We start from the raw sequence: 13,990 nt of genomic DNA, 5'->3' as shown, positions 1-13,990 counted from the left end.
ACTTGCCCAGGGTCACACAGGTAGGAAGTGCCTGAGGCCAAATTTGAACCCAGGACCTCTTGTCTCTAGGCCTGGCTGTCAATCCATTGAGCCAACCAGCTGCCCTGCCCCCCCCTACCCCCCACTTTACCACTTTCTGCTTTACTCAGTGATGTTTAACTGGCCCCCTTGCTTTTACTTACACATGACACTTTCTTCAATCTGAGCCTTTTCACACTGGTTTTCTCATGCCTTCGATATTCCCTCTCATAAAATTCCATATTTCTTTTAAGATTTACCTTAAGCATAATCTGCTACAGGAGGCCAATCTTCCCAATAATGTGACCTATGTCTGCTAATGTTAACTGTCCTCTATATTTATCATTTATATCTATCCACATATTGTCATTTTTTCTGATGGGAGAGACTTTTTATGTTCTGGCTTTTTGGGTTTTTTTTTTGTATCAGTGATTAACAAAATTTGTGGTACATAGTAATCATTTAATAAATACTAATGCCTAATTACTCAATTTTTTGAAAAAATCTTATGAGCTAGTAGGTGGATAGTGCGTGTTCTGTTCTTTTCCTGGCTTTTATCCGTTCTCCTCTTTCCTGTCCCCTTGTCTTTTCTTGCCTCTCTCCCTTTCTCCCCCTTCATCCTCCTCCTTTCTTCCCTCTGCCTTAACTTTCATCTATCTCCAAGGCACTGGGATTCTGACTCTGCCTTATATTGTCTGTGTGACGTTAGGGGAATAATTCAATAAGCTTGGACCTCAATTTCCCTCTCTATGTAAAAATGGACGGGATGCCAGATAATACATGAGAATTATCTGAGATTTAGAATATTTGCTTAACTTTTTAGATATTTAGGAATCTCAGATTGATGAATCTCAAAGAGAGAATTAAAATTTATCATTAATGGAATAAGTAAGAAAGATGCTTCTTAAATGATTGTTTAATTTTTATTGACTGGGTTTTCTTTGACTAAAAACAGAGGACACTTTCTCCTAAAAAGGTAATTCTTTAAACAACAGCTTCAAGTTAGAGATTAGATTTTTCTGTTCTTTCCCACATATTATCTATTTCTATATTTATCAAGATTTATTACATTTCATGTATTTGTTTGAAATATAATTTTCTCCTTCAAAATATGTTATATAATATAATATTTGCTATGTATATTATTATAGAAATAAGTTTGCTTTTTGATATTGAGTTTGTTTTGATATTTTTATATAGATTTTATATACAGATTTTGTACTGTATATGGTATATTTTGCTCATCTAAATACTCTCAAAATTTATATAGGATTTCTCCCCCATATTTGATCATTTGCCAGGACAACTACAAATCTTCTCTTTTTATTGATGATGAAGTAACTTATAATGAGTTGGTTAGTCCCTTAAAAAAAAAGATAGTACTAAGATTTTTTTTTTTAATTTTAGTTCCTTCCAGAACTTGGACTCTGGGGGAATAATCTTTGAAAATGAAAGGTCACCTTCATGCCAGATGAACAAATTAATATCCACAAAGAGCAGAACAAGAGATTTATAGGATAATAACATAGAGAAATTATATTTTACAATAAATATTACTGTGAGTGACAACTGATTGGCAGCTTACATGTTTTGTTGCTATCTATATGCTGTCAAGGTAGAAAGATACCTAACATTGAGGCAGTTAATTAGCTCAGTGGATTGAGAGCTGAGTCTAGAGACAGAAGGTCCTGGGATCAAATTTGGCCTCAGATACTTCCTGTGTAACCCTTGGCAAATCACTAAAATGCCATTGCCTAGCCCTTACTGTTCTTCTACTTTGGAACCAATACACAGTATTGACTGTAAGCTGGAAAGGGAGGGAGAAGGGAAGGAGGAAGGAAGAAAGGAAGGAAAAGAAAGAATAGATAGAATGATAGCCAGCATATTGGGTAGGCCTCCTGTGGTGGGTTCCAGTGAAGTACTCACTTTGTTAATATTCACTGTAGTATTGCTTTTTAGACTTTTTCTTAATGAGATTTCCATTATTTTAAAAAATCTGTTAATCTGTTACTAGCATTAATATTTTGATATTGATTCCTTAAAATAGAGAAACATCCAACATATACTCATATACTTTTCAGTACAGGTACCCCCTTAAAACATACATACATAAAGCATACAGATAGATATCTGTTCTACATTTTAGGGTTAGGAATTGAGCACTCTTGAGATCTGAAAAAATTAGAGTAAATTTTTTTGGTTTTCTCTTTGTACCAGAGAAGAAACCTCAATTGCTTCTTCTTTTATGGCATGTTTACAGTACTTTATTCTAAAATTTGGATGAAATATTTGGTCTTTGGGTATATAAAGGTCAATGTTAAGATATCTCTACATTTGGTTTCTTACTTCAGCTGTTTATTAACCCTAGTCTCTATCAATACATGGCTCAACCACCAACTCCTTTGTGAAGCCTTACTTCCTCCCCTTCTCCAGCTGGGGTGCCATTCTCACTCCTAATCCCCCCCCCAAATTATTTTATACTCTTGTATTTCCTATTTTTATTTCGTACATATTTATATGCACATGTTGAAGCATGTTAGCTCCATGAGTATACACACGTCTTCCCATTTTTTGTTTTTGTATGCCCTGCATCTAGTATGTGTTTAATAAAGGCATATAAATAGTAACCCATGACATTTCTATGAATTTAGTTGTATATATTTTATATTGTTTGTATACTTAATATTTTCCTCAAATAAAATGTAATCTTTTTTTTATGTTAAGAGATTCATTCATTTATTTATTTTTTAAATTTTATAGTATTTTATTTGATCATTTCCATGCATTATTCATTAAAGACAAAGATCATTTTATTTTCCTCCCGCCCCCCCCCTCCCCCCCCCCCGTAGCCGACGCGTGATTCCACTGGGTATCACATGTGTTCTTGATTTGAACCCATTGCCATGCTGTTTGTATTTGCATTAGAGTGTTCGTTTAGAGTCTCTCCTCTGTCATGTCCCCTCAGCCATTGTAGTCAGGCAGTCGCTTTTCCTCGGTGTTTCTACTCCCTCAGTTTGTCCTCTGCTTATGGATAGTGTTTTTTTCTCCTAGATCCCTGCAGATTGTTCAGGGACATTACACCGCCACTAATGGAGAAGTCCATTACGTTCGATTATACCACAGTGTATTAGTCTCTGTGTACAATGTTCTCCTGGTTCTGCTCCTCTCGCTCTGCATCACTTCCTGGAGGTTGTTCCAGTCTCCATGGAATTCCTCCACTTTATTATTCCTTTTTGCACAATAATATTCCATCACCAACATATACCACAATTTGTTCAGCCATTCCCCAATTGATGGGCATCCCCTCGTTTTCCAATTTTTGGCCACCACAAAGAGCGCAGCTATGAATATGTAATCTTCTTAAGGGATGGAATTGTTTCATCTTCTTAGCTTTGTTTCTGTAGCATGGATGCCATGTAATAAATACTTCATGTGTGAATGCTAACTAGAAAAATATGAACAAATTGGATTTAAGATTATAGTTGAAACAGATTATATATGGGTGAAATTTTGTTAGAGAAGGAAGAGGTAAGAGCATTATTATTGGCAGAGACACAGAAACATTAGGGGGTTTGACTCATGAAAAACCAAAAGAATGACTTGAGTGATCAAGTTGAGTGGTCAAGATGCTGGAAAAATTCCCGGAAAGGTTACAATGAAGTTTCCCAAAACAATTCCTCAGCAAGCATGAAGGGGTGGTGGTGGTGTTAGAAAGGGTACCACAGATGGCCAGCAGCCTCGATGTTCCAGGGGTATCAGGTGGGATGTTTGGGTATGGGGAAGTGTTAGTGTAGCTTGAAACCAGTAGGGTCTAGATTAATCTCTTGTAAATGAGTCCTGAATCTAGTAGTATGCGGGCACTGGCATACTGTATTCACTGTAGGTTACAAAATCAGCTTTGTTAGGTGGTGGTGCAAGGAGGCAGACAAGATAGCAAGATAAAGGCAATTGTTATCTTTCTTGAAGCCCTTCAGGAAAGCTGAAAATAGCATGTGCATGTTTTATAAAGCTTCCAGCAGACAGTATGCTTTGATAGCTATTTAGAGGCTATTAGGGCTTACAATAGGGGGACAAAAAACCAACACCTGGTGGGTGATTGTGCAAGGCAGTGGAGATGGAGGCAGGGGCCAGGAATTGAGGCAAGTGGGCCTTGTTCCAGGTCCATACCCAATTTTCTATCCTAGGCCCATTTTGTAGAAGAGATTAGGGAACAGCTCTGGGCATGTGTCACCTCAGCCAGCATTATGAAGGAGTTTTGTCAGTAGCATTCAGACTGAATTAGGGATTGAATCAGGACCTGGCTCACTCTAGTCAAAGGTGAAAAGGGACTGGACTTGACCATAGTACTGAGGCAAAAAGAAAAACTCCCAGTATAATTAAGAAATGATATATGAGCATGAATAAACTTTTTTTTTTTCAGTGTAATATGAGATCCTTTGCTGAGACTGAGGTAGGGAAATGGTATTGGAGGTTACTGGAGGAGAATAAAAAGTTTGGAACTCCCTACTGTGTAACAGATCCCTTCAGAAAGATGAAAAGGATTGATATACAGTAGGGAGGACACAGTTAAGATGGACAGCTCAGATTTTTACTGGATTCATGTACTCAACCTGTGGTTGAGTAACTTTTCATGTGGTTCAAAATCCTATGAACAGGAATGGAAAAATGCAAATAATCTAGGATTGGGGTCTAGAAAGACTTCGAGTAGTATTGGGATGATTTATCATTTAAATTGTAGGGTGTATATAATGTAACAAATGCCTTAAATAAAATCCTTCAAGGCACATAAACATCAAGTTTACATAATGCATGAGAATCATATCTTATTAACATTTACTTTGTTATTGCCAAAATCATTCTTTATATATTTCCTGTTCTGACAACAAAACATCAAGTTTGTCAAATTGTAGGTTTTTTCAATTAGTTTATTCCCACTTTACTAAACAAGTGTCCTTCATCTTCTGAATTTCTAGTCTCTTGCAGTTCTGAATTAATTTTTTTAGAAGATAGTATATTATAATATAATCCTTCGTGCTCTTGCCAGTGAGTGCCGAGAAGGCTAGAAAGTAGGGGTGTGTGTGTGTTTTATAAAAAAAAAAGATCTTTTAGGTTAAAAATAACCTTCCTTCTTTATATAAGTAGCTACTTATTACATAGTAGGTACTGTGGAGATATATTATATGCTAAATTCTAGAGAGATAAGTATAAAGAATAAAATAAACTCAAATCAATGAGTTAACATTTTAATTGGAGAATAATAAGGTATATATACAGATCACAAATATAAAGTTAATATATAAAAATATGTGCTAAGTAGTTATATATAGAATGTAGTTTGGGAGGTAACTAGCAGTTTGGGAGATCAAGACAAGCTTGTAGAAATATGGTATTCATGAAGCAACTTGAAGGAAAAGAAGGATTATATGAAGAGGAGAGAGAGTTCCATATATAGTGAATGACCAGAGCAAAGATAGGAAAGGGAATGTTGTAAAAGGAATAAAGAGAAAAGACTTGTTTGATTGGATCACAGTGTGTCCAAAGTTGATGGAAAGATATGTTGGGGCCAGGTTATGATTGGTCTCCACGTGCAGAGAAAGAACTATTGGAGCCAGATGCAGATCAAAAGCATACTATCTTCCACATTAGTTTGTTTATGGTTTTTATTTTGGCTTTATATAAGTAGTCTCTTACAACAGTGACTGATATGGAATAATGTCTTACATGATAATATACACATAATCAAGATCAAATTGCTCACCATCTCTGAGAAGGAGGAAGGAATGGAGAAAGGGAGACAGTTTGGATCATATAATTTTGGAAAATGTATTTGAAAAATTGTTATTGCATGTATTTGGGAAAATAAAATTCTGAATTAAAAAAATTATTTTAACAGCAGTGTGTATGATGGGATGGAATAGTGACAAATTTGAAACAGAGTAGCTATTGCAGTGATCTACCTGAGTATTGATTATGTGCTTGAAGTAAGGTCATAGCTGTGTGAGATAAAAGAGGGGGTTGGATATGACAGATGCTGTAAAGGCAAAAAAGGCAGAAGTTTAGGACAGCTAGGTGGCTCAGTAGATTGAGAAACAGTCCCCCACATGGGAGGTCCTGAATTCAAAGGTGGTTACAGACTGTAACTGTGTGACTCTGAGCAAGTCATATAACTTCTATTCCCTAGCCCTTGTCACTCCTCCATCTTGGGACCAATATACTGATTCTAAGAAGGAAAGTAAGAGTTTAAGGTGGGGGGAATGGGGGAAGAAATGGCAGTAGTTGGCACCTGAACTGAGGGAGAGTGAGGAGTCCAGGATGCACCCTATCTTACTAACCTAGAGGACTTGAAGAATTGTGGTGCCTTAAAGAGAAATAAGTAAATTTGGAAGAGGGGAAATCTAATGGTGGGAGTGGGGGAGAGGATAATGAGTTTAACACCAGTTTAAGATGTCTCTTGGACAAGGAAAGAAATTTGTGAATCGTATATCTGGGAGTCATCTTCATGCAGATGATAGTTTAAATTAATGGGAGCAGATAAGATTACTAAGAGAATATACATTGAACAGAAAAGAGTAACCAAAACCTATCCTTGGGCAATACTTGCTGTGAAAGAGTAGTCAGATGTATTGGAAGTATACTAAGTGAGAGTAAAATCACAAAAACCCATGAATACCAGGCAGCAGGGTGAAGTGAGACCTAACCTCTTAATCAGAGTAATTTGGGTTTAAATCCTGCCTCTCAATCATTCATAGTATGCATTCCAGAGCAAGGATGCTTAATCTTTTTATTTCCCTTGGCAATTCTAAGATTATAATTTGAAGAATAGTTGACCTGTAATTTGGTTATTATTTTTTTTTTACTGACTTAGTTTCAGAGTTGCAGTGGTAGTGGGAGTTCTTTTACGAATGAAGTGAAAGGTTCATACCCTTCACTTCCCTTAGTACCTCTGTGTGTGTACACATATATACACTAGGAATACATATAGACATACATACATATATATATATATACATATTTGTATGATGTATAACTATATGCCCATGGTTATTATTTACATATATACACACGCACTTAAATGCACAAGATTAAGAATAGAATTTTGTATTGACTGGTAGAGAAGCAAAGGAGTAAACTTTCTTTGTGTATATAGTCATCTAACTATTTAAGTTTTCATTTCATTAGTGCAGTGATGGTGAACCTATGGCATAGTTGCCAAAGATGGCATGCAGAGTGATCTCTGTGGGCATGCAGGCCGATTTCCCCCCTAGACCCCCCCCCCCGCCCCGAGTTCATTACTAGAAAGGCAGAGGGACTTGGGCAGAGCTGTGTCTCCCCCCTCCCCCCCAATGCCTGATGACATTTTTTTCACATCACACTGCCCAGCAGCCCAATGGCTCACAGATGGCAGAGCTGGAGAGGAATGGAGTGCTTGGGCCACTGCCCTACCCCTCTCCACATGAACCTCTTATAACCTACTCCTTGTGCCTTCTTAGACTAGAAAAATTATTCACTGTGACTCAGTGTGGCATGTTTTCTAGGTTTATTTAGAATAGAACTCTATCTTTTGTGTGTCCTATAATACATACTCGATGTAGTTCTGAGAATGCACGCGGTACTCTTGAATTCCTCATTGAATAAGTTGATAAATGAGTAAAATCAGTTTAATGACAAACATTTCTCTCATTTCAATATGTCTTAAGAAAGACTTGTACAAAAATATTTACAGGTACGCTTTTTTTGTGGTGGCAAAAAACTAGAAAATGAGGGGATGCCCTTCAATTTGGGAATGGCTGAACAAATTGTGGTATCTGTTGGTGATAGAATATTATTGTGCTCAAAGGAATAATAAAGTGGAGGCATTCCATGGAGAATGGAACAACCTCCAGGAAGTGATGCAGAGTGAGAGGAGCAGAACCAGGAGAACATTGTACACAGAGACTGATACACTGTGGTACAATCAAATGTAATGGACTTCTCTGCTAGCAGCAATGCAATGATCCAGAACAATTCTGAGGGACTTATGAGAAAGAACACTATCCACATCCAGAGGAAGAACTGTGGGAGTAGAAACACAGAAGAAAAACTGCTTAATCATATGGGTAAATGGGGATTTGATTGGGGATATAGACTCTAAATGATCACCCCAGTGCAATTATCAATAATAGGCAAATAGGTCTTGATCAATGATACATGTAAAACCCAGTGGAATTGTGCATTGGCTACAGGGGTGGGGCGATGGGGATGGAGAGAACATGAATCATGTAACCATGGAAAAATATCCTAAATTAATTAAGTAAAATTTTCAATTAAAAATATGTCTTAAGAATGTTGTTCTTTGGTCAGATATACAATCAGTATTTTTTTTTTAGAAGAGTAAAATTAGATTCAGTTTAGTAAATTAAGTGACGGCCCCTACCCCACTGATTCCCTCCCTTCAGAAGCAGCTAGGTGACACCGTGGATAGAGGTCTAGGACTAGAGTCAGGAAGATTCATCTTCCCTGAGTTAAAATCTAGCCTCTTACAAGCTATGTGACACTGGTCAAGTCACTTAACCATGCTTTCCTCCATTTTCTCACCTCCAAAATAAGTTGGAGAATGAAATGACAAACTTCATATTGGATCTTAAAGAACCAGACATGACTGAAAATGACTGAGCAATAACAGTATTTATTTATATGTACACAAATGAGAGAAAACTGTGGTTTACCAGTAAAATAGAGTACTGTAAAACAATCTGTATCAGGATTGTGTGTGTATTTTAATGAACTATAAACTCAATGTATGTCAACATTGTGGTATAGCAGCCAAGAAAATTAATGAAATCTTTGACAATTTTTAAAAAGTGTAACATGTAAGACCTGGATGTAATAGTGATCAATTAGACCCTATTTAGATGTATCTGTTACTTGTTATTATTTTAAATGCTTCATTATAACATTATAATTGATGATGATGATTATACCACTGAGTTCAGGCCACATTTTTAGTAATTTATATTCAGTTCTGGACACTATGTTTGTTCCCCCCCCCCTCCCCCCAAAATTGGTAAACTGGAGGAAACTAGGCTGATGAAAGGTCTAGAATTTGAGTATTTATTGATTGAACTGAGGCTTCTCTAATTTGGAGAAGAATTGCTTGAGAATGAAGAAGGAGCATGGGACTATGCTGTCTTCAAATGTTTGAAAGTACTGGGGAAGAAATTGTGATTGGAAGTTGTAGAAGGATAAATTGAAGCTTGATGCCAAGAAGAACTTTCTAAAAATTAGAGCTGTATGAAAGCGAAATGGGTTGCTTCTAGTAGAGGCTTATTTCCCTTTACTGAGAAGACTTCAAGGGTACACTAGCTGACTTCTTGTAGAATATATTTTAGAGAACATTTCTTTTTTTAGTATAGATTGGACTAGTTAGTCTCTTTTATTCTTCCCACCTCTGAGATTCTGTGATTTTAGACCTTAAATTCTTCATTTGTAAAATGAACAGATTGTTTTTTACAAGTGATTTCTAAGGTTCCTTCCTTTTCTGAAAATCAGAGTTCCAAAGTCACAGCTTATATAGTAACCACAAAATACTTTTTGTATTTTTTCAAAATAAAACAATTTTATACCACTTTTAAGTAGAATTTGAAACTTTACAACTGCCATCATCTATATCATCCATTATGAATGGGCTGACTTTACTCCAAATGTTAATTTTAAAATCATTTGTTTGTAGTTTATAATACTCCCCCAGGAATAATCTTAAAAATGCTCAAATTTGGCTTAAAAGTCTATACTACAAATGTAAATATATCAACACAAAAATATGTGTCTATAATCTGTAATAGTAGTAACAGTAAATTGCTAACATTCATGCACTATTTTTTTTTCATCACAACAATCCTGTGGAGCAAATGGATAGTAGAAGTATTATTATCTTCTCCTTATGATGAGGAAATTGGTACACAGAGATTAAATTGCTTTGCCCACTGATACAGAGTTAGAAAGTATCAGTGGTGACTCAGATCCGAACTCTTAAATCCAGTGGATTTTTTCCATTTTACTAATATTTGCTTAATACCAATGAAGTTAAATTCTAGAACTAGACTGAATTTTGAGTCTTGAAGCAGAAGCACATATTGTAAAATGATGTAGGTTCCAGGAACACATTATTAAGAAAATGGTCAAAATGATATTTTATTTTGAGATGGCTCATAGTCATTTTGTCTAGCTACCTTTTCTTTTTTACAAGGTTACTTTACTGGCCTTCAGTTCATTTTAGTTGGAAGCCCAGGACCTCAGATATAAAATAGTGTGATGCATACTGACAGGGTGGGGTTCTACTGCTATACTGAGAGTTCACTGTACCTTTTGGAAGTTTAAAATTTGAAATGGTAGCATTTGACAGGTGGAAGTTGGCATTATGGAATATAAGGGAAATCATCCTCACTTAGCAAAAGAAATGGCTGGAAAACATTGAGTTAGATTTAATTACATAGCTTTGCAAATTGTTATCTTTTTGACAGAGGATGGCAATCAGTAGGTTAGGTGAAAACAATTGGCATTTCTCTGAATGACTGAGCTGGATGTACATTGCCACCAACCCTGTAAATTCTTCTCTCTCTTGCCTTGCACTCTGTAGTCTGCTTGCATTTTTAAACCCTCCACCCCCACCCCCCAAATGTTCCTGCTTATAAATAGCAGCTGGTTGTTTAAACCCTGCCTGTATACTGCAAGTGAAATAAATTGTGATACATTTTCAAAGCAAAAGGCTGACTAGCTGGCTGCTTAATTACCGTTGAAGGAGTACCTGTTACTATGGAAGAGGGCATGTTGCTGTTTTTTACCTAAGGTTTCAGAAGCTGTGATTTTCAGATAATACTGCACTGTCAAAAAGAAGTGCTTGGTTCAGCAGTATCTTTCCAAACATGAATTTGGCAAGAATATAAAAGCCACATCTTGTGTAATTTGTGGAGTCTTGGAAAATAATTTTTTGCTTTAGTTTTAGGGAGTACATAGCTGTACAGAACTTTATACTAAAATTTTTTTTTTGGATGCTTGTAGACAGCTGACTCTAGTGCCTTTGAAGTTCTCAACCTTCTTCTCTGGGTTTTCATCCCTTCATCCCCTTTCTTTTCATTTTATAATCATTGTTTGAGTCTGTGAGGACATGTGTAGTGAGTACTTTTGGTATAAAAATTGTGTGGTGATGGGGCATGAAAGGAGTTGTTATTTGTAGGAAATGCTTTTTACCAATGAACAGTTTAAGTCTACTGAAATATTCATTCAGAAAATGGTTGCTGAAGATTTTTTTCATAACTATTCTTGGTCTGTGAAAAAAGAAATGTGTAAAATAGTACAGAAATATTAATTTTGAATTGTGGAGAAAGAAGTGGTGGTATTATTATTGTTGTTGTTATTATTATTATTATTTTAAAACCTTTACCTTCAGTCTTAGAATCAATTCTAAGTATCAGCTCCAAGGTGGAAGAGCAGTAAGGCCTAAAGAATTGAGGTTAAGTAACTTGCCCTGGGCCATATAGCTTGGAAGTATCTGAGGCCAGATTTAATATGACCTCACATTTCTAGGCCTGGCTCTTTCTCCACTGGGCCACATAGGTGCCCCCAAAGTTTGAGACAGGCTTATGATTTTATTGGTGTAGAGTAATCCCAGTGTAGAGACTTCCTCCATTATTCTCATATCCAGTTTGGGGTCTTCCTCATTCCTAGGTTTATCTCTATTACAAAGTGCCTTTTAATGCTTATTATTATATCCCCTTGCATATTTTTTGTTTGTTCAGAGTACTGATTATCCAGTCAGTCATCTAATCATTTGAATTATATTGGTTATACCTTATTTTTATTTTGCTTTGCTGAGTTATATTGTCTTACAATATCATGTAGAATAGAGGCCTACGTCCTTAGAGGAGTGTAATTAATAAACACATAAGATTATTAAATAAATAATAGATTTTTTACAAAATATTTGACAAATCTCTTTCCCTTAACATTTTCTATAAAGAAATATAGAGCTTGATATAGGATTTATTCTGCTTTAATTTGTCTTGTTTGGGCAATTAGGTATTGATTTTTAAAATATAGTTATCTGAAATTACTAATTCATATTTTCCTTCTCTTCTAGGGAAAAATCATTGGATAAATGCCGAGTCCCCTGATATAAACTCCATTCGAATTTTCTGGAGAGTAGCTACCGTAGAATTTTATACAGTAACTTTTATGGATTATAACATATTTGAAACCTGATTAGTTTGCTGGTAGCAAGCCATAATTATTTTCTTCAAAGAAAATGTTCAAGGTCTCATGCAACCATCCTTTTTTCTGGAAGCTGTTCTTCAAAAGGGAAGTCCATATGTAAACAGAAGAGATGATCATGCTTCCTGTAGGAATTTAAGACCAATTTCTTTTAAATCATGACCAGCTTGAAGCGGTCCCAGACTGAAAGACCTGTTGCAACTGAAAGAGCATCAATGGTTGGAACAGATGGGATTTCCAAAGTTCACACTGATGACTTCTACATGCGCCGCTTCAGGTCTCAGAATGGCAGTTTGGGTTCTTCTGTCATGGCTCCTGTGGGCCCTCCTCGAAGTGAAGGTTCCCACCATATTACCTCCACTCCCGGAGTCCCAAAGATGGGGGTTAGGGCAAGGATTGCAGATTGGCCACCAAGGAAGGACAATGTTAAAGAATCGAGCCGATCAAGTCAAGAAATGGAGACGTCAAGTTGCCTTGACAGCATGTCCTCCAAAGGCAGTCCTGGAAGTCAAGGTAGTTCAGTTAACCTCAACTCCAGTGACTCTGCGATGTTGAAAAGCATACAGAATACTCTAAAAAGCAAAACCAGACAATCAGAGAACATGGATTCCAGATTTCTCATGCCAGAAGCTTATCCTAGCTCCCCTAGGAAAGCCCTTCGCAGAATAAGACAACGTAGTAACAGTGACATTACTATAAGTGAACTTGATGTGGATAGCTTTGACGAATGTATCTCACCCACATACAAAACTGGTCCATCACTACACAGGGAGTATGGTAGCACATCATCAATTGATAAGCAGGGAACTTCAGGAGAAAGCTTTTTTGATTTGTTGAAAGGATACAAAGATGATAAATCTGATCAGAGGGGCCCAACCCCAACAAAACTGAGTGAATTTTTGATAGCCGGTGGAAGCAAGGGTTCAGGCTTTTCTTTGGATGTGATAGATGGACCTATCACACAGAGAGAGAACCTCAGACTTTTTAAGGAAAGGGAGAAACCACTCAAGAGACGGTCTAAGTCAGAAACGGGGGATTCATCCATTTTTCGTAAATTACGTAATGCCAAATGTGAAGGGGAACTTGGAAAATCATCAGACCTTGAAGATAACCGATCAGAGGACTCTGTCAGACCTTGGACTTGTCCTAAGTGTTTTGGTCATTATGATGTCCAGAGCATATTGTTTGACTTGAATGAGGCAGTTATCAATAGACACAATGTAATAAAAAGGAGAAACACAACCACAGGAGCATCTGCAGCTGCTGTTGCTTCTTTAGTTTCTGGGCCTTTATCACATTCTGCAAGTTTCAGTTCCCCTATGGGAAGTACTGAGGACTTGAATTCTAAGGGAAGCCTCAGCATGGACCAGGGAGATGATAAGAGTAATGACCTTGTAATGAGCTGTCCGTATTTTCGAAATGAGATTGGTGGAGAAGGAGAAAGGAAGATCAGTTTATCCAAATCGAATTCTGGTTCCTTCAGTAGTGAAAGTGCCTCATTTGAATCAACTCTTAGCTCTCATTGCACAAATGCAGGAGTGGCTGTACTTGAAGTGCCCAAGGAAAATTTGGTATTGCATTTAGATAGAGTAAAGAGATACATTGTGGAACATGTGGATCTTGGTGCATACTATTACAGGAAATTTTTTTATCAGAAGGGTAAGTCATGTTTTTCATTACTTTATTTTACTATCCTTGCTCAAAATATTAAATTCTTCCTAATAGA

At 36.6% G+C, this 13,990-nt stretch overlaps 1 protein-coding gene across 50 annotated transcripts in view; it reads left to right on the top strand.

Moving 5' to 3' along the window:
• SIPA1L1 (signal induced proliferation associated 1 like 1) overlaps positions 1 to 13,990 on the top strand; it is a 368,156-nt gene that overhangs the window by 195,118 nt on the left and 159,048 nt on the right. For all 50 annotated transcript variants that reach the window (XM_016423170.2, XM_056810730.1, XM_056810732.1 and 47 more), the window contains one exon: positions 12,134 to 13,923. In XM_016423170.2, the coding sequence (XP_016278656.1) occupies positions 12,423 to 13,923 (1,501 nt within the window). In that variant the 5' untranslated portion in view covers positions 12,134 to 12,422. The remainder of the gene's footprint in view (positions 1 to 12,133; positions 13,924 to 13,990) is intronic.

The sequence above is a fragment of the Monodelphis domestica genome, chromosome 1 (assembly GCF_027887165.1).
Source record: "Monodelphis domestica isolate mMonDom1 chromosome 1, mMonDom1.pri, whole genome shotgun sequence".
In the NCBI taxonomy this organism is placed as follows: Eukaryota; Metazoa; Chordata; class Mammalia; order Didelphimorphia; family Didelphidae; genus Monodelphis; species Monodelphis domestica.
Note: the sequence above shows the minus strand (reverse complement) of the source record. Positions and strands in the feature narration are given on the sequence as shown.